Raw genomic sequence first — 20,338 nt, 5'->3', positions numbered from 1 at the left:
CGTACAGCTGTAAGCTTGGAAAATATGTAAGGTCCTACGCCAATGTATCCGCTGCCTTCACATGTTCAGCAAGCTAATGTCTACCAAGTCCACTTGATTGCATTGCTATTTTCAAGATGACGGCAGGACGAGTGGAATTTCCCTCTATCCAAGGAGGAGGACAAATCCTAAAGCCCATCGATCCAGCGACAAATATTTCCGAGGTGAGAGATGAAACCAGAAGCACTAAGTCACGGGTTGTGGTGTTGGATTCGACGTTGAGTCGCTTGCCGGCTACGATTTCGGACGGCCAGAATGCAGGAGCTACATGTGCCTACAATATTGGTGATTTGAGCCGACCACCTGGTAGACGTCGAATGTCAACTCAGTCGATGACCAGGTCGATCAAAAGAACTCCTTTCATTCGTCGGACTAGTGGTCAAAATGTATTTGTTTCGTCCCAACTCTCAAACACATCAAACTCTCCAACTGTCCTGCAGCGTGCAGTTGCCCGATTCAACAGCGGAGAGCCCCAACGGCGTCGACATCTTCGACGAAGTTCCAGTTTTCGGCTGAAGGCGCTGCACGAGCTCGCTCAGCAGAACGAAGCTATCAGCGATGTCTACGACGAGAGCCTCTACGCGCGCCGGATTAGCAACTTCAGCGACGGGACGGTAGATATCGTCAACTCATACTCCGTTGATCGCCCAAAGCCGAAGTCGTTATCCAAACAGATGAGCCTGCTGAACTTAGGTGGGAGGAAAGGCTCCTCAACGAACTCCCGAAGCCCGGGTAGGCGACGCTCCAGCGTGAGTCGAAGTCACGTCTCCCGCACGAGGCGGTCTTCGAGTCTACGAAGGAGAAGCGGGAGCTCGAGTCGTGAGAGTTCACACGACTCTCCGCGAGACGGTAGACGATTCGGACGTGGACGCAGCAGACACCTGCTCAACGTACAACTCATGGCCATACCCGCATCACCAAACTTGGTAAAGTTGGTTGCTGGCTTGTTTTGTTTGCATTACCACTACGCACTGTATACCAGCCTTACTCATAAATTCTTATTTAGAGATATCAGCAACAATATAGACCATATGCGAATAGCTTAAATGCAAATACAGATATATCAATTTTCATCAATTTAGAGATATTTGAGAATTAATCTGGTGAAAATCAAAGAAAGCGAAACGATGTCTTAAAAACACTTGTTAATGCAAATACAGATACACTTGTTGTATATCAATTTTCATCAATTTAGAGATATTTGAGATTAATAATTTGCTGAAAATCAAAGAAAACGAAACGATACCTTAAAGACACTTGTTATATAACGAGTGCAAAATCACTAAAGAGATTTAATTTTTCTCTATTTGATGATGACCCTACTTTTAAATATTGGAAAATAAAATCTTTATCTCTTTTTGTATCAAACTCTGTATATATATATATATATATATATATATATATAAGGTTTAACACACGTAGTTTGCGTGATACTTAGCTGCGGTATGAGAGCCATGTCTTAAACTGCTGAAAGTGGCAATTCTTTTTACGCTGTTGTCCAAAAAGGTCGACGAGGAAAATGCATACTTATACTACTGTTTCGAAAAGAACAACTTTTATTTGTGCCCCGAATTATTATAATAATATTATGATCAAATCTATGGACACTACTATACATCTGCATACTACCCGTTAAATCGTCATAGGATGAGTTTAGCAGGACAGTATGAATATAATCCGTACTATAAATAGTCCATCGTAAATGAATGTACACGTATTGGAAAAGCTGACGCAAATGATGTTTACAGGAGGAACATGAAAACTTGATGGTTTTAGAGATGATAGTAACGCAAATGTTGTCATGTGTTCTTATTCCATCAGTCGAGTGATCGTTTCCGGAAAGCGGTTCGACTATTGCAGATGGTGATGAGATCTTTCCAGATAAGTAGGAGGTAGGTATTCCGCTTTATCTACTGCCAGAGAATTAATGATACATTCGTTTACCGGGACAAGACAATGTGCATTTCTTTCGGTATAAAAAGTTTTACGCGAGTTCAGGTTTCATATCATTTTATTCAACCTTCAAGTATGTTGTCCACTGTGTTTGAATTCTCGAGTAATATGATCATGATGATCTTTGATGTCGGATTGTATCTACTTGAACCACATGCACTGTAAAAACGGATCATATGTTCATATTCATATAGATATATGATGTATATACAATTAACATGTAAATTTATCATAACTGAACATGAGATGCAAACAACAACGCGTTGGAGGATTGCCATGATTTGGAACATTATGTTTATTTCCTTTATGGCGCTATAGTTACGTGGTGCCGGCCTTTACTTGCGGTGCTACCACATGTACAGTGTATATGAAAGTCTATGAATCCATATACATGAGAAAACTTCACGTATCTATACAGATTTTTAGCATGATAGAGATGTTGATATTCGGGAGGTCTTTCCCGGTCTGTTTGTTGTTTTGTATGTATGGACTGCAGAAATAGCATGTTTATAAATGATTTATTTCTAGATACAAGAACGACCAGACAGCAGACAGCATTTGTCTCGGTGGACCACCGTCGCCACAAAATAAATCTGGCTTGTTCTTTGATCGCAACCATTACAAGGCCAAGAAAGAGGTAAACTGTTATCTTGATTTGTCTCGTTATTTATTTCGCTTTATTCGGTCAAGTTAAAACAGAAACAGATTTTGCCGGCTTATGTTCCGTCTTACCAGTCCGATGTTTGGTGACTAGGATATGTATAGGTCAAATCAAAGTGAAAGTTTGGGAAAAGTTTACTTTCAGCCTATGTAGAGATTATCCACTCAAGGCGTCTCCACCTCTGGGATGCCCCTATGCTTAAAGCTGCAAAGAAGTAGGCCTACAAAAGCAGTTTTTATGTCTTATCAGAAAACGCAGTGGGCGTAATTACTGTGTAAGTTGTTTCTTCGAACAAACCGACAACCTAGCTGTATAGGCCGCTGTAGATTTATAGCTGAATGAGAATGGCAATAATGGTACTCTCCTGAAAACGGGTGAAAGGAACGATGCCAACCCCGTGTGGTTTTTTCCAGGTAACTGGTAATTGTCATACGAAATCATCCGAGCACGTCTGATCCTATGAAAACCAGACCTACAGGTCCACTCTCTAAAATTATGTAACAGCCTTTATGTCGAATATGTGTCTTTTCAGAAAGCATAAGCAAGTTTTAATTTGTTTTCATTATAACAGATAAACAATCAAAGAAACAAACTTTAAATAAGAAAACGCCTAATTTATAGAGTCACAAAATGTAGATAGAAATAATAAAAACTATTAGAAGTTCCATCCCTTATCAAAACGGTAAAGAATGCTGTCGGCTGTGTCTTTCCATTTTGATAGCATGAGTGCAAAAACAATTCTTCGTTTCTTTACCATTATTACTGAAATATATAATAGTATACTTCGTAAGTGCGTGACACGTACAAACTATATATATATATATATATATATATAGCGAAAACTTTATATATATATATATATATATATAGCGAAAAAGTTTTCGCTATTTATTATTACAATTGTTTCTGGTCAGTTTTCCTTCCTTGTTTCAATATATATATATATATATATATATATATGTATATATATTTCATTTCAATAATAATAAAAAGTTAGTCTATCACCATATAATGCGACATATTTTACTGATTTAACAATATAGATGTATGAAAATCTTATGTTTTTAAATCTTCCTTTCTTAAATCCATCGATGCATGTGGAATATCGTGTGTACCGTAGAGAAGAAAGTGTAAGGCATGATGATGGTGAATCAAGGCGTGCGTGTCTTCATGTGCCATGTGTTTGACACACACGTGTGTGTTCAGTTACTAAACTTGAATGCAGTCCAAATAACAGTACTCGCTGCATACGGTAGTTATGTCATTAATACCCATCTGATGACGGTTTTGAGTGGTGGGTGCATGCGAATAATACATGGGGGGCCGTCGGACTGTAATGCATCAGTAGTCTTAAGTTATCTTCGTTCTTTCTGTAACGGCGCCACCAGCAAGTAAGAAAGTACTATACAGTATGTAGCCGCCAAAGGTATTTATCGACACCCATCGATTTTCTCACTTAAGCCTGAGCTGCTATTCATCGGAAGGGTTACGCAATCGATGCAAACTTCAGAGCAATTAATGGAACATTATCCGGGTCACAGTTCACTTAAACCGCTGATGACCTCGCATTGCGAAGGAAGTATACAATAATGTGAAGACTTGTTTTCAGCCCCGAACAGGTGTGCGAGGTAACCAACATTACTCTCCGAATTGATTTTACACAGAAACTGTCTCTATCCCCCTTTAACTGTTCCGAACGAACCATTGTGAATTTTATGAGTTGGGTTAAACCAAGGAGAATCGGCTCTATCCCATGATTAATATCAAGCTATGTTGTGTTGGCGATCAATAATTGAGACGGTCGCTTAATGGAAAAGTACCAATTGAGTGCTGGACGTTTCACAATGTGCAAGCAGCATTTAAAGATGGTATTGTGCAAAATAACCGGTCTTACTTTTGAAAAAATTATGACTTATCGCAAACTTTGATAGAACCACATCATGTACTACGATATCAAACATTTATCCATCATTCTATTTGTATTCATTTTCTCCATATATTTCTAGGGACAACTCAGTGCTGAAGTGAAGCGAATAATGACAAAAGAAGTAGAGGATCGAACTCCAGAGGAAATAAACAAGGTACACTGTAATTCAATTTTGAAATCTTTGTGATTACCTACTTGCGATGTATCAATTTGATTAGTAGTAGACTATATGATTTGACGATTTATTTGTAACGACAGTGTTGTTAATTTCAAAGGGGAAAGTGACTCTACGAAAGTCACGGAACCCATCTTGCGGGTTGAATGCCAGTGCAGAAAAACGACATGGACATGATCAGTTTTGTTCATGAATGAACAATTTTGTATGAATGAGAATAAGAAACATAGAAAAAACCCTCAAAGTAGCCGGACATAAAATCAATGCACAAGAGATGTCGAGCCACTTGAGTATACAGTTCTGGGTCGCGAGGCCTTGCAGTTTGAAGAACACGCGGCTTAAAATTAGCACATTCAACTTGGTCAAACCTTCTAAGGGATGCCCAGATTTCCTACCTCCTTTCTTATCAGAAAGATGAAACTAGCACACGAAAATGATCAGTAAACCCCACATCCATCCCTGATGCTTATGTTGGATTTAAATGTCCCGATCAAGAGTTGTTTTTTTTCTTTTAAGTAAGACAATCAGAATCTGATACCAAAAGTCGGATGAATTACAGTTGTTCTTGGTTGTAGTATAACACCAGCATGACACCATATCACAAAGCAATTTACAACTATTACAAGCTGTAATAATTACAGTTCATATGCCAATTAACAACCATTAAGCAACAAATCCGATATAGATGTGTGAGTCAATATCATGGTCACTGCGATTATAGCAACATTCAATCATTGCAAACCCCTTTATGAAATGCATGGGCATAATGGCTAGCATAAGACCAGTTTTTACAATGCCAACACGAGATAAACCTTTGTTGTATGTCTTTCTTTGTATTCCCTACAGGCATTAATATGTCTGAGAAGCGTGTTGGATACGTTCTGTGAATTCCCCATCAAGATGCAAGAAGCTATGGCAAAGTTTGGCTGGTACAACAGGTATAACAGCAAGTAGATCTTACATCAGTGATAATTCCTGTCTAAAAATAACGATAACAATAATAAAGCAAGGTTTGGAATTAGTCATACTAACTGAAAAAACCCCTCAAAAACAATCAGAATCAGAATGATTCTATACAAAGCTACAAAGTTTAACACAATCAAGTTGGTCATGAAGATAATCATACGCATCTTAGACAAAGTTTTAACATTGATTAGTTTAGCATTGATTGGTTTAAATATCAGTTACTCTCATCTTATAGCTTGTCGTGATGCCTTTGTTACATGTGAAAGATTTATACATGTATAGGTAAGACTTTTATAAACCACTGAACGTTGTTTCCTTCACACAATACATTCAACCTCTGTTGCCTACTCGTCTCCGCAACGAGGCTCGTATAGTTTGCAAAATGTTCCTTTGATTTTAATTCTTTGTTTACATTATGCATGATTAACTTATGACCAGTCCGTCTTCATTGAAAATTATATACAATGATTACATAAATTATTCTAAACAATAGCAGTGATATCTTCCATTTGTGATTTTGGTAATATTTCTTTAAATCTGATGACTTTTCACACGCTTTATAATGGTATTTTTTGCTTGATCGTGGCATTTGAGCTGCGGTTATGTGTGTGACTTTTTATTTTTCATTTGTTTAGTCTCGAAAAGAGACGTGTGATCATACGACAGGGCCATCGAGCTGAGAATTTCTACCTGATGCTGTCCGGCACGGCGCTGGTTACCACGACAACCATAGACCAGGGAACCAATCAGGCTCGAGTGAGGCTCGTCAACTTCCTGCGCCTAGGGAGCTCGTTTGGGGTAAGACGAACAAAAACCTGCCTCTTTATCTGTCCCTTTTTTTAAATTTGGTCACTACACGTGATAATATACACGTACATGCAATATACCATACGCATACACACACATGCATTGTAACGTACATACATTATCACATACAGTCGTACACACATTAAAACATTCATACATACATTATATTATGTTCTGGTATTTTTCATAATAATGCTGATAATAGTGATTGCTTATAAAGCGTCATATCTACAGAAGTGCCCATAGCGCTTTTAAAAGAAGTGAAAGCCTAATATTAAACAAATAGTGAACAGCGCATGACAAATAATGTAGAAGAAGAAAAACAACTTGCGTGTAAAATTTAAATGATGTTTATAATTCGCACTTTGACGACATCTACATTGTGAGTTTCTCGAATATACCTTACGGTTACAATATGGCAATTTATTCCAAAGTAATGGACTTGCATGAATAAACGACCAATTCGTCGCACTTGGTTTGAACCTTTCGTATATAACATATAAAATGGAGTCAGATGAGCAATTTCGCCCATCAGGGGAATATTTCCAAACAAGCGAAGTAGTTTAGTTAGGGACATGTCTTGATTACAACACATCAGCTAGAAATGATTTGAAACCAAAGAGATGCATCCCAGTAAAATCTCTTTGTTGAAACTTGTGCTTTAAAGATGAATGCTTTCATGGCTCAATTATTAGGTTAATCAATTGATACATTAATGATTTTATTTTGCTCACCTCCTCAGTAATAACTCCTCGCTTGTTAATCTGTCTGTATAATCAAGATTGTTGTCTTTCTTGTCAACAGGAAAAAGAATTGCTGATGAACGAACCACGCCCTCATACGGTCATATGTCAGGACGAGGTCGAAGTGCTTACAATCGATAAAGAGGTACACACAGCAGCAAAACTGAGTAATACTGTAAAAATTGTGTTGCAAATGAACAAATTTTATGGCAAGATAGGTATACAAATGTACTAGAAAGTCTTAGCTAGATGAATTCTAAAGATATTTTTCAAATCTCTTTCTCCTTTTTTAATTCTTTTTATCTTTTCCTCTTTTTTTTTTTTTGCTTTTTGCTTTGCTTATAGAATGAACATTTTGTTGCCGAGTTGGTGGGTTATACCATAGAGGTAGATTCTACCACAATGGCTAATACGTAGACATGGAAATCATTTGCACACATAATGGCCTGACTCCAGAAACGTCGCCTATCATAGAACATGTATTTTTGAAACCATAGCCTATATACGTAGTCCAAGGTCTAAACTGAGCATTTCTTAATAAGGACTAAATAAGGACTAAATAATCTATGGACTAAATAATTTAGACATGGTCTAAATGACGTCATATAACACAGTTAATCCGTGATCTAAATCTACGCCACGTTTGAAAATTCGGATCATTGTGTTCGTAATATTGATGTGGTCAACGAGCGACTTAACCGCTTCGTCAATAACCTTTCAATACTGACAAGAAATGCATAGCAATTGAGAATTTGCATGTCTGAATTACATTTTCTTTTTCGTAATTAGTATGTTGTTTGTTTGTTTTTGTCTCAAACGCACCGGAAGTCAAACCCTGAGACAAACTAAATAAACGAAGGCGACCAGCGTGTACATCTATATTTGTGATGATATTGAAGCCAAAATGATCAACGGCTGCGATTGTTGATAATGTTATTATGGGCTCGCTAAATACCATGCTGAATTGCTGTCATTGTCAGATATGTAGATGATGCGGAAGCTACTTTCAAGCTGTGCATAACCGTAGAATATGTGATTATTGTTATCAACGACTTTTTTTTTCTCTCTCTCTCGTAGACGTACGTCAACATTTTCATGCAGAAAAACGACAGAGAGGACGGCGGTGACAACGACCTGCAGAGTTTCATGAAGACCATCGAGGCGTTCCAGGACTGGCCGGTCGAGAAGCTACCGAAGAACAACCCGACTGTCTGCATGCTGGCCTACTTCCGGAGGGGCGCAGTCGTGTGTCGGAACAGCAACCAATCCGAGTGGATCTACGTCATTAAGTCGGTATGTCATTGTATTTTGTAAGTGTATCTTCCAAAATTAGTGTTATAATTTGTGTTATATTTTATGTGAATATTTTGTGAAATGAATTAAGTTGAATTTATAAAACATTCTACAATCTCTGTCGGGTCACTTTGAACGTCCAGTTTACCTTTGGGAGGGGTGATTTGAAAAATAATCAAGATATCGCCTTTCTTGCATATGTGTAGGTCTGTTGTACCACAAAACACCCTCCCATTTAATTTTTTTTTTGCAATAAAGCCTAAAGTATAAGGAGATGTCAGTATTTTTCTTGATCAACTGTAACTGTAGACGCTTTAATCCGGACACATTTTTATTATAACTTTTGTTCACATTTTGTATATTTAACAATACTTAACATTGATTTTATTAATTCAAATTTTCACAGTGGTTGTTTCTATCCCTAACTCACATCTTAGAACTATTTTAAAGCACTAATGCTGGGTTTTTGTTTCATCTGCAAATGGTAAATTATGCCTTTAAATATCACCTTTTATTCAGTTTGACTTAGATGGTGGATTAATCATGTCACTATGCAGACAAAATATTGCGATGTTATACAAATTATTGAAATTGATTTTATAAAGTTGATTACACTGGATTTTGTATTTATATCCAACCGACATTTCTGCCTGTGTTAGCTCTCACCGTTACTTGACCTGAGATTGCGATTTCAGCCCAACGAGACATTACTCAAATTAATGCAGAGTTCTATTGTGAGGACATTGTTGAGGAGGCATAATCACGCACAAACTTCAACATTAAAGAATAGATGAATCAAGGAACGCGCTGTATTGATACATTTTCTTTTCTTTAATACTAATGCTATATACATGTACTGTATAGTATACTCATCATAGTGTGAAAATATGTCTTGAATGCGTGCTAAAATGTCACTTTCTTCATGCCTGTATGTCGATTCTGCTCTGTTTGAATTGTTATGCTCAGTAAATTTCCCTCGTGATTTTTCTGGCTCACGATTTTAAGTACTTTTTATTTTCCTTTTACAAATATAATGTAATCAATGAGATATGAAATATAATGGAAATCAAAAGAATATACTATAATATTGTAGTCATTTTTATCAACACTGTGATGCTGATATTGCCCTAGATATAAGAGACAGAAACAAGATTGTCGAGATACCACCAATCAAATTATATTTTGCTTAAATTAGGGGGCATGTGACGTCTTGAAACAACTGAAGGAACCACGAATCCAGTCGCCGACTCCTCGTTTGACCAACACCCGGGGGCAGAAGCGGGCCAGTCCCACGAAGGCCCCACCGCCCACAAGAGTCAATCTGAGTAAGTCGGATTTACTCTCACAATGATAAAGTTGTCACCTACATTAGGTTAATACATGATAAATGACATGTTGAATAGTATCAGTATGTGAAGGGAAGATGATTTATTCAGTTTATGATGCTGAATTCATTTATTTGAATGTGGTCCGACTTATCAGAATCGCTACATTGGGAGGAATACCTTTAATTCTTTAATCTATCAAAACATACCATAACAAACTCATCAGTTGTGTGTGATAGCATACTACCTAACCTCACTTGATTTTAGAAGCAGTAGACTATATATATCACTTTAGAACCACCTACACTGTAAACATATTTTTCACCCCTTGCGGGTGGACATAAAGTTACCTAGTATGTTATTTCATGTTTTCTTCTTTTTTTCTTCTTCACACCTGAAAATATCAATGCGCTGGACGTTACACAAGACAGTGTAGAATTGTTTAAGCCGCAACCATCTAGAGCAATAGTGAACATGAGCAAAATACCGATTGCACGAAGGGACCAATTATTCTTCTATTCCGTTAGTTCTTGGTGAGAGCAAAGTTCTCCCTTGTCCGAAAATGACAATGCTTTGATCTCATATCCATGCGTTCAAAACTTGTGTAGGGAGCCGAGCGAAGCTGCCGCCGATCATCACAGTATCGGAGCATTCGGACGTCGAAAGCCTGGCCGAGTCAGTGGCGAAGAGCGCCGAGTCCTCGAGGGGGAATTCGGCCTCCAAACGATTCGCCAACGCTGCAAGGAAAGTCTTCTCCACCGAGCTCTATCAGAACAAGCCGAAGACGAGCAACGCCGACGTTCTGGAAGCCGAGGAGCCGATCTCGCGTGAGTCAGAAACCAGTTGTCCACTTCCCAACCGCTTTCTTTTTTCCTGTATATCAATTTTTGTTCTATTAAATTCTACTATCTGTCTCTATTGCCTTGTCATAATAAGAAGTATCAACCCTTTGAGAATAAGGGAGAGTGAAAGAGTCGAACTAGAGATGGGGAGGAAAAAGAAAAGGAGAATGAATTATCAGGAGGGAAAAGGTGAGAGAAGGAGTAGAAGAAGAAGAAGAGAAAGATTATTATGAAGAAAAAAAAAGATGCATGAAATGGATCAGGAGGAGGAGTAGAAAGAGCCGATTGAAGTACATTAGAAACAGATAGCCGAATATAAAGGGATGGAAGATGAAAACTTATACATGGTAATATAACGAGCGCCAGATTTCCAGTAATGTAATCTCCATAAATGGCATCTATGTGTGATAGGAGACGTAAAAATTATATTTTCTTGTCATTAATTCTTTGCAGTGCTGGACAGCCTGGAGGCTCGCAGCCACAGTCCGCGGCTGGCAGAAGTTGCGGTAAGTGGAACAATTAGATAGCTGACACGTGGTTTGCTAAAGTATGATTATGATCAACAGGACCATTGTCCTAACAGGCAATGATGTAAACTTCATACATATTAATTTCTTTGAAAATCAAACTCCAATCAGTTGCTCTCCCAAATGGACGCATGAAAGATATACACTAAAAGATCACACAACGACTACATAACTCCATATCATTTTCGTCACCACCAGTGTTCACTGAATCGACTTAAATTAGATTAATTTGGAACGTTTTTCGAAAATGTGACACAACATGTGCAAAATGTAAAAAAAAAAGAGTCGAATTGCTTTTTCATTTTTAACAAAGAGAACGATTGTCACGTGATGATGGAGAGCACACCAGATTGTCATAGACTGGTGTTTGAATTAATTGATGTTTCAATTTGACATTTCGCTTATTTCAGTTTCATTCTTTCTGCATCACTTTCTACTTATATTTTCTGTTTTTGTTTGTTTGTTTGTTTGTTTTTTTTCTTTTTTTTTTAAACCCGTATTCATAATAGACGCATTAATCTTGGTATGGTAGGAGTTTTTGTTTTGTTTTGTTTTGTTTGTTTGTGTTTTTTTTTATGAACCCAGATTGATGTCATGTTAGAAGTGTGAATAATCTGAATGCATCATGGAGATCATGATTGTTGTTGCTCTTTTGCACGCAGACAACGTTGATGGCGTCCTTCCTCTCCGACAAGACGAGCGAGGGCAGCAAAGACAGGAAATCGGTATTTGTCCGACTTCACAGGTGCCAAGCCGGAGACGTCTTCGTAAGTCTTGTCATCGCTATCCATTTTAGCTGTCCCCACCCCTCAACAGCAGCAGCAGCAGCAATAACAACAACAACAACACACACAAAAAACATGCATGTTTGAAATGAACTGACGGAAAGAGAACGTACTGTGTACACATCACTATGAATCTTTAATTTTCTTTTTTTTCCCCCACTGCCGGCTCATGAAGAGCTTATGATTATAAATATTTGATATTCATCCATTAATGAAACGGATCGGAAGGGAGAACATATACAAAGCACTCTTTTGCTGTCTGTAAACTGGATTATGGTTTAGTGTTTACTGGATTAGTGTTTTTCGTTGTGTGAATTTTTGCCGGGCTTGATGAAATTAGAATTCTTTACTGTAGCAAGTAAAAACACCTGAAAAAGAAATAGTTTGCGTTTGCATCGCTTTGGATTGATCAAGATGGTTATTACGAAGACATTCATGTTGTCGCCATTCCGCTTAGCAGCATTTCTGAGGCACCATACCTATTTTTTCCGCACAGGGACTTGCGTCACTCTTCTTCAAACTCAGCGGGGGTTCCCCAAGTCTGACTCTGACGTCAGACGGAGCAGAGTGCATCCTCATCTCCAGGAGCTTTTTCCTGCAACATCTCTCAGGATTGGCCAGAGATCGCCTCGTTCGCACGGTGAGAGAAAAATTTTCGTCACGCTTTTAGAAAGTAATGTTGGACTATGTGTTCTTATCCTCATTCATGTTGGAGTAATGCTATGCCAGAGAGGGGAGGGAAAAAAGACAAAGATGGTCAATTCCAATAATGGTTGTATTCCTTTTACGATGCCACTCCATTCGAGGTTCCAGCTTTGCATCTCATCAAGAAAAAAACTGTTGAAAATTCCTTTCATTTGTCCTTGCGGACATACTTCTTCCTTAATTCTGTCGTCTTTAGGATGAAAATGTCTTCTTTAAAGTAAAACGATGCATTATTGCAATCAATAGGATGTAGGCTACTTACTGGCCTGTCGCATTTCGCTGTCATTTTACGTAGCGAGGTATGATGTTCTCGAGATCCTTGCAACATAATCATGATATGAATCAAGTATGTCGTAATGTCTGTAGTATATTATGCAGCTGAGATGATGGACGAATCACCGCCATGGTAATTTTAGTTATTGTCTGCGGTTATTCATTTGCAGTTCAGTATTTAGGTAAGCTCCTTGTCAGTACAAGCCAACTATGTGAGTGTGACCCTCAGGGTCTCACCACCCGAGTGTATCAGCCGGTTTTATGGGTTTGACCACTTCACTGGGATTTTCCCTACCTTTAATGAAAGAAGTGAACTGGGCTCTTTTGCATGCATGGAGGTAAAACCCTCCTTCACATGGCAACGACCTTTTTTTAGGTTTCCAAGTCCGAAAGACTTCTCGATGAGGATAAATTGCCTTGCCAAAGTGCATCATGCCGGGTTGGGACTCGAACCTCCTACATACATGGAGGCCATCGGTCTTATCCGCGTATTTTTGTCAGGTTTGGCAGCATTTCTGTAATAAACAGTAAGCACCAAAAGGTTTCAATGCCAAAAACTTGCCGTAAGTGAAACTTACCGCTTAAATCATGTCCCGATGATAGTTTAAATCAGTGCCAAGCACCTGTTTGAAAAAAAAAAAAGTCGTGAAAAGCAACAACAAAATTCGGCGCCATGGCATCATTGGTTGTTTCCATTTCTTCTACCGTTTTGTCGATCCAGGTGCCTCCCTGGCCCCCAAAGGCTCGCCTGCAAGAACTACTCCAGGAACAGGCAGATTGGGAGACATACAAATCCCACACCCTGGGAGACGTCGTGCAGTTCAAGAAGAAAGTGTCCGAGGGATCGATATGATATCATGACGAGATGCGTATGATGATGTGCTTGTGTGTGTGTAAGCATGTGTATGTCTGTGTGCGTGTGAGTGTGTCTGCGTGTGTGACTGTGTGTGTGTGTGTGTGTGAGAGAGAGAGAGAGAGAGAGACAGACAGACAGACAGACAGACAGACTGACGGAAAGAAGAAGACGTAGGCCTATAGACGGAGGGAGAGGACCATTATGATGATGATTACCGTGCAGCTCATTTTATAACGTTTAACACTTTAGTTCATTTACTTGCACATGACTATTTATTGGTGTGACAAGAGAGATATGGGGTATGACTTGTGTCTGCTCCCTCACTTTGCCTTCTCCGAGTCCGCCAGAGTTAATTCCACTTGGAAGTTTTGTACCGTACTAGGCGAGCGAGTCAGGTATTATTTACCATGCCTCCAAGAACATAACACGTCGACAACGTTTTTACAACTGCATTATTTGTCAGTGTTTGAAATTACTCGTTAATGGGATTGCACACCTCTAAGATGGTTGCTCGTGTAAATGATATCACTGACACACACACACGCACACACATACACACATACACACACACACACACACACACACACACATACACACACACGAGATGCAACAAGATTTTTCGAGGTATCAATCTGAAATATTTATTTCACAGATGTACATACATTTAAAAACACACATCCCCATTATGGGGTCTTTTCTATATCTTACATTCAATAACAGCTTGCAAGCTTATCGTTGTTTCTGCAACAATTAAAATATATTCAGAGGTGACAAAAATGAACGAATACCCAGATCCCATATTGCACATTCGTCCGTTAGTAAGTTCCACAACCTGGCAAAGTTATCAGCCGACAAAACACGCCTAAGGACGGAAATAATGAATTACATAGTCATGAAATGTCATGGAAACTTACTCGGTCTTCTACAAAAAAGAACCCTGTTACCAACTCTTTCAAATTTACAGCGAGGTGTTTGTTCGTTCACAATAGACTTTGTGATTGTGATACGGTACAAGAATTACGAGAGTTGTCAGTTCATCATTAATGATGTATATTTCGAACAGAAGCAGAGGTAATCACATGCATGCATGTAAACCGAAATGATTAAACGAAATCTGATCACAACAATGATGATCTGGTCAAAGTTCAGTGAGCGTATACATACCCAAGTCTCATTAGTTGACTTCAAATATCATCATTGCTGGACTTGCGAATGTCTTACCATTTTACCCGTTCCTACATCAGAATTATAGCCTGATTATTATTATCATTATTTTTCGAGTGCAAAGGAAATTTCTATGCAAAGTGTTTAAAGTTTGAATAAAACGAACACATTGATTTCAGAAATGCTGTGTGTGTCTTCCTTATATCTCTATTTATGTTTCTCTCTGTGTATCTCTACATTAGTACGCACCATGTGTGTGTGTGTGTGTGTGTGTGTGTGTTTGTAAAATCTTGATTTTTTTTCATGTGTATGAAATCTAACCTTACCTGAAGTCGTTCCCTTTCAGAAGTTGATAGGATAAAAATCTTAACAAACATTTTCTTCGTCCTGCACCTATGATAAACGGAAATCATCTGAATGAATATTACATCTCCCTTAACGCATAAATACATGTATCACATCAATGCTCGCTTATGTAGCACTGGACTGCTTTAGTGGACATTGATTCTAACAAAACATAATATTGACAAGTTATCGTAAGGCAAGTCGTATGACAGTGTGCCCTCCCAAGCTTTATGGTCTCACACCAGAGCAGTACATGTACAACCATAGTGTACAACTGTTACACATCAGTGACGTCACAGAAAAGCGTCCCTTTCTTCATAATTTTACAACATACGCAACGATTTCTGTCATGGTCTTTCGAATCAGATTGCATTTAGTTCTATAAAAGGGACTGCGTATCCGTCAAGGTAATACCCAGTCTTATCGACCATACCGCTTATCTGTGAAATAAATTATTTTGTTATCAGTATTGCTTTTTATATTTATTTTGTATACCAAACATATCTGCTAAGAAGGCACTCGCGGTATAGGTCCAAACGGTGGAATTACCTTTCGATATGTAATGATTTGTGATTCAAAATATCACCTAGATATCTGAAGTGGAATATTGTATACGGACCCATATACTTTACAACAGAAGATCTATTAATCACTACTTTCATTTCCTAGTGAATTCAGAGAAAGCGCCCCAAACCATGGCAAATTGTGACCTATAGGGACACAACACATTGCATGATATTTATGAATATTGCTATTTCCTTTTATTTGTTTGTGTTTTGACAAGTCTGGCATCGTACAAAACTTGATGACTAGGTACACAGTACACTACAGTAGAGCCTTTTACAATGATGTTATAAGGGTAATTATATCTGTTTGCAAGAGAACCAAAAATTGCATTGATCATTTTCTTATGGAGGTTGTCTCTCCTGCAAGTCACGTACTTGTACAACCTCGGGTGTTCCTTAATTCAGTAGAGATCCACCATCACCAAGCATCTTCTTCAGTAAAGAGTTCGTCACGTGATCCAGTGTCACGTGATGCGTGACGTGATGCATCACGTGATGCGTCACGTCTTTAGGTCTCTCGACCGGGACTTGTCCCCGAGGATTCCCGTGAGCGTTTCCTCCTTGTAGTGCGACCAGTCCGTGTGGCTCTGGAGATTCTGCTGCAACGTCTCGGCCGAAGGGTACGGGTACACCATGGAGCGGATGTTCCGTTTGACGGCGCTGGTGGCGTGCTTCACCAAAAAGTCCTTCTTGATCATGATGCACTCGGCTCCTCGGCTAACCTACAAGAGATGAATACAAGGTGCAAATGTTTCACAAATCCGAGAAAGATTTTTCCAGAGGAAACGCATGAAATTCAGATAACATGACAGCATTTGTTTGTTTTAAGCACACGTAATATGTATATACAACAATGGTCCTTTATTCTGTGAAGGGATTATTCCCAAGACGTTAGGAAACTACGAACATGCGCACAACTTAGTGCCCTAACATCGTCGACCGTCCGTGGCTAATATCATAGTAAACTTCACTAAATTGGCATTTCCTTGACTAGAGGCCCTTTTCATCTCTTCATGTGTTCAGAAACTGATTGTGAATGTGACGCAATGAGTGAACTACCCAGCTAATATATAACTGTTTGTAATTATCTCAAATGACCCAAGTTTGAAATACAGTTCCATGAAACAGCATACGACCACAGGGCACGTACACGATTACAAAGACTTGTACGTGTGCTTTAGGACTTAAAAGAATGTCTAAATATGTACATATGCATGTCTAGCTGGGAAACATCTTCAGATGTCAGTACATAAATGCCGCGTAAGGGATATCGAATTTGGAAGTTTATGTCTAAAATAATGTTATTTGAAATGCATAAAGGACACATCGTGGATCTGCGTGAGGGAGGATAAGAAGTGATTTTGAGACGCATCACTTACCAGACTGACGGAAGATTGTGACGTGTCGAATCCCAGCTCTAGATCGAGAGAAGAGAGGCCCTGCCGAGTGGAGTGGGAAAAAAGATAATAAATACAAACATGTGATAGTACAAGGTTCAACTGGGAGAAAATGAAAATGAAAAGTACTGCTGTACACACCAAACAAAACTATGAATTGTAACGCACAAAACCAGAGAAGCAGAAAAGGCCATCACATCAGCCATGGCATAGGCCTTATTTCTAAAATGCTTAAACTGATTTCATGAGTCAAGTACACGTGCAGCTGATTACTTTTACACAGACAACAGTGCACGGTTTTTCAATTAGAAATTTATTCTCAAACATAGGCCACCATCCCGATTGTTGTCGCCACCATGATATAACTTACGAAGCAGTCTTTAGGTTGTAGCAGCTCAACCTGGATGAAGACGGACACATCTTTCCTGGTATCCATGGGAACGGAGGCACGCCTTTGTCGAACGTCTGCTGGTTCCGGGTAGTTAATGTTGGGTGGAGACACCTTGAAATGTAAAGAAATTATATCATCAGCATTAGCATCATCATCATCATCATCACCATCATCATCATCATCACCATCACCATCATCATCATCATCATCATCATCATCATCATCATCATCATCATCGCATGGTATATGCAAATGTCTCCGTCACAGATTTCGCAAACTAGTTACCCCTATGCCTTATGCCCTACATCGATGATGAATGAATGCCAAACCCGAAGTAATTGCAATTCAAAACGAGGTCCAAGTAAAACTCACGAAATACCGTTTAAACTCTATTTTAATCAATTTCATTTATTCTAATTTCATGACTACAAATAACTGACACAACAACAGAATTACAACGAGAATCTTGTGTGCCTCCGTTCTAAATGAGTGATACTCTTTCATTTATATCTAGCGCTCATTTTGTCCAGACTTTATATTCTTTCATGCAACAATAAAAAGAGTATATAATTATTATGAACTCGTTCAAATTACAGTGATATATAAATCAGCTTTATAATTCTTACCGATTTACTCTTGTGGTGGTTACGGCTGCTTGCCCTGGAGGGCCGCTTCGAGTTGTATTCTCTGAACGTGCTGGGAGAGAAGGACTGTTGACTGGGCGTGGCTCCTTTCCTCAGGTCGATGTCAGGCAGGATGGTCGGCACGTGAGCAATCACCTGACCCGGAGTCAGGTGACCGCTCAAACTCTCCGACTCTTCATCATCGCTCTCCGAGAGGCCCTTTGCTCGGGTGAGGAAGGTGGAGGACTCGGAGATGCTGCGGATGTCCATGTGCTGCAGTGTCAGTTGCTAAGATACGAGAGGAGACAAATTTCTCATTAACCTTTACTACCTGTTTGCATGAGTTCGGAATGCAGCGGTATACAATAGTACAAATAAGGTATATACTATATACCTGCCAGGAAAGAGGTCCCACGGTTTAGGTGTTCAAATCATCACAAAAATGATGATTTTGTCATATTGTGAAGGAGCTTTCAAAACTCTCATTGTCGAATTATGTCACAAATTTCATACCAGAGTCCTTCTGCGGGCAGATAACCATAGATTTTTTCAATACACTTAGCACATTGTGTAGAATTTCCTGAGAAAATGGGAACGTGGCAGCTCTTTCTCCGTGGATTTTCCCCCTCAAATGAATTAGAAAATGCTTTATTGTTAACTTTGTGTGGGAATCAGGTATCAAGATTTCAGAATGCAATTTAGTAGCCACAAACGCAGTCAATCTTAGAACTCGTCACCAGCATCATAACAGGTGAATAAAAAAAAAAATAATGTAAAGTTGGAAACTAGTGAGACGTTGAATCTCACTATAGCTCAGTGAAACTAGTCCAGGACTTCTGTACTGCATCTGCATATATCGGAAACATGTTGTATTGTTGTCTTTATCTTTGATTTACCGGTCTGTTGTTGCCAAGTAAAAATTTCTTGGGCGCCGCCAGCTTGAGAGGTTCGATATCCGGAAGAGACATGGTCTTCCTTCGACCTTTTCGAGCATCGTAATCTGAAAAAGAAAAATAGATATAATTATGTCTGACTTGAAATCAAGCTGGCAGCAACATTAAACAGTATAACAAGTTGAAATGAAATAGAAAATTAGAAAGAGAGAGAGAGAGAGGAGAGAGAGATATATACAGGCATATAGATAGGGAGAGAGGAGAAAGAGAAAGGAAAGAGAGAGAAAGGAGACAAAGATTATAAAATGGAAACAATAAATGAGAAATGTGGAGATACATCTCGCCAAAATGACGAGATGCACACAAATACGTAAAATGAAATACAAACGTAACAGAGATGGCACTTCCGTATTTTTTTTGTTTTTGACAACTTATGTATGAAAATGTATGTAACCGTTTTGTCAAATATATGTGCTGTTTATTAGAATTCTTGAATAAAAGAACAGATTGAGAAATACATGTACCAATATTACAAGTATAGATTAGCACTAGGCCTATAAATCAAGAGCCACAACACAGTAAGAAATGATATTTGTATCAATTGGAATGACCAAGATGCACGAAAAGTGAGGTATCGTTGAATCTGAATGACCACCTTACAGAGCTGTCAAATTTAGTTGGAAATCTTACGTTATTTTTTCATCTTCTGGATTATCTCCCCCACCCCTTAAAAGAAGAAAGAAAGAAGAAGAAAAAACTCTCTCTAAACCTAAACTGGGAGTAAATCTGCAAAAGAAGTAGTAAAATGAAAGAGATATAGTCATAATATGACCAAGCCTTACCCAATGTATTTGCCACCATGCGAGAGTTGTTTCCGTTCCTGGACTTATCCGTGACGTGACGTTTAGCCGCCTTCAACTGCATCAAAACTTGACACGTTCCCTGCAGGTTGGAGAGTACAAGGTTACACCAGTGATTGAATTTTGTGCACATTTGTTTATTTTTCCACTTATAACGCTATGAATGTTGTCCAGAACATAATATTCTTTCATCATTTAGGACCATCCACGAGGAAAGTTGAT

The 20,338-nt window shown here is 38.7% G+C and overlaps 2 protein-coding genes across 2 annotated transcripts in view; one reads left to right on the top strand and one right to left on the bottom strand.

The window, feature by feature from the left end:
• Positions 1-116: 116 nt before the first annotated feature.
• On the top strand, positions 117-13,874 carry LOC139728072 (uncharacterized). Its single transcript, XM_071639035.1, has 14 exons — positions 117-965; positions 1,861-1,931; positions 2,515-2,629; positions 4,660-4,734; positions 5,602-5,693; positions 6,357-6,519; positions 7,333-7,416; positions 8,349-8,564; positions 9,760-9,889; positions 10,498-10,716; positions 11,185-11,237; positions 11,921-12,025; positions 12,540-12,683; positions 13,743-13,874. Exons 1-14 carry the CDS (start codon positions 117-119, stop codon positions 13,872-13,874), a joined length of 2,448 nt encoding a protein of 815 aa, XP_071495136.1.
• Positions 13,875-16,452: 2,578 nt separating this feature from the next.
• The window catches only part of LOC139728071 (uncharacterized), a 28,656-nt gene continuing 24,770 nt past the window's right edge, over positions 16,453-20,338 (bottom strand). Inside the window, exons 10-15 of the mRNA XM_071639034.1 lie at positions 20,099-20,198; positions 19,260-19,363; positions 18,367-18,651; positions 17,720-17,851; positions 17,332-17,391; positions 16,453-16,674 (exon numbers count right to left, since the gene is read on the bottom strand). Coding sequence (XP_071495135.1) covers positions 16,453-16,674; positions 17,332-17,391; positions 17,720-17,851; positions 18,367-18,651; positions 19,260-19,363; positions 20,099-20,198 — 903 coding nt within the window. The remainder of the gene's footprint in view (positions 16,675-17,331; positions 17,392-17,719; positions 17,852-18,366; positions 18,652-19,259; positions 19,364-20,098; positions 20,199-20,338) is intronic.

The sequence above is a fragment of the Diadema antillarum genome, unplaced genomic scaffold, assembly GCF_040938485.1.
Source record: "Diadema antillarum isolate AM-2024a unplaced genomic scaffold, OU_Dant_1.0 seq00000163_RagTag, whole genome shotgun sequence".
NCBI classification, from domain to species: domain Eukaryota; kingdom Metazoa; phylum Echinodermata; class Echinoidea; order Diadematoida; family Diadematidae; genus Diadema; species Diadema antillarum.
The sequence above is the reverse complement of the archived record's forward strand: the minus strand, read 5'-3'. Positions and strand labels throughout refer to the sequence as shown.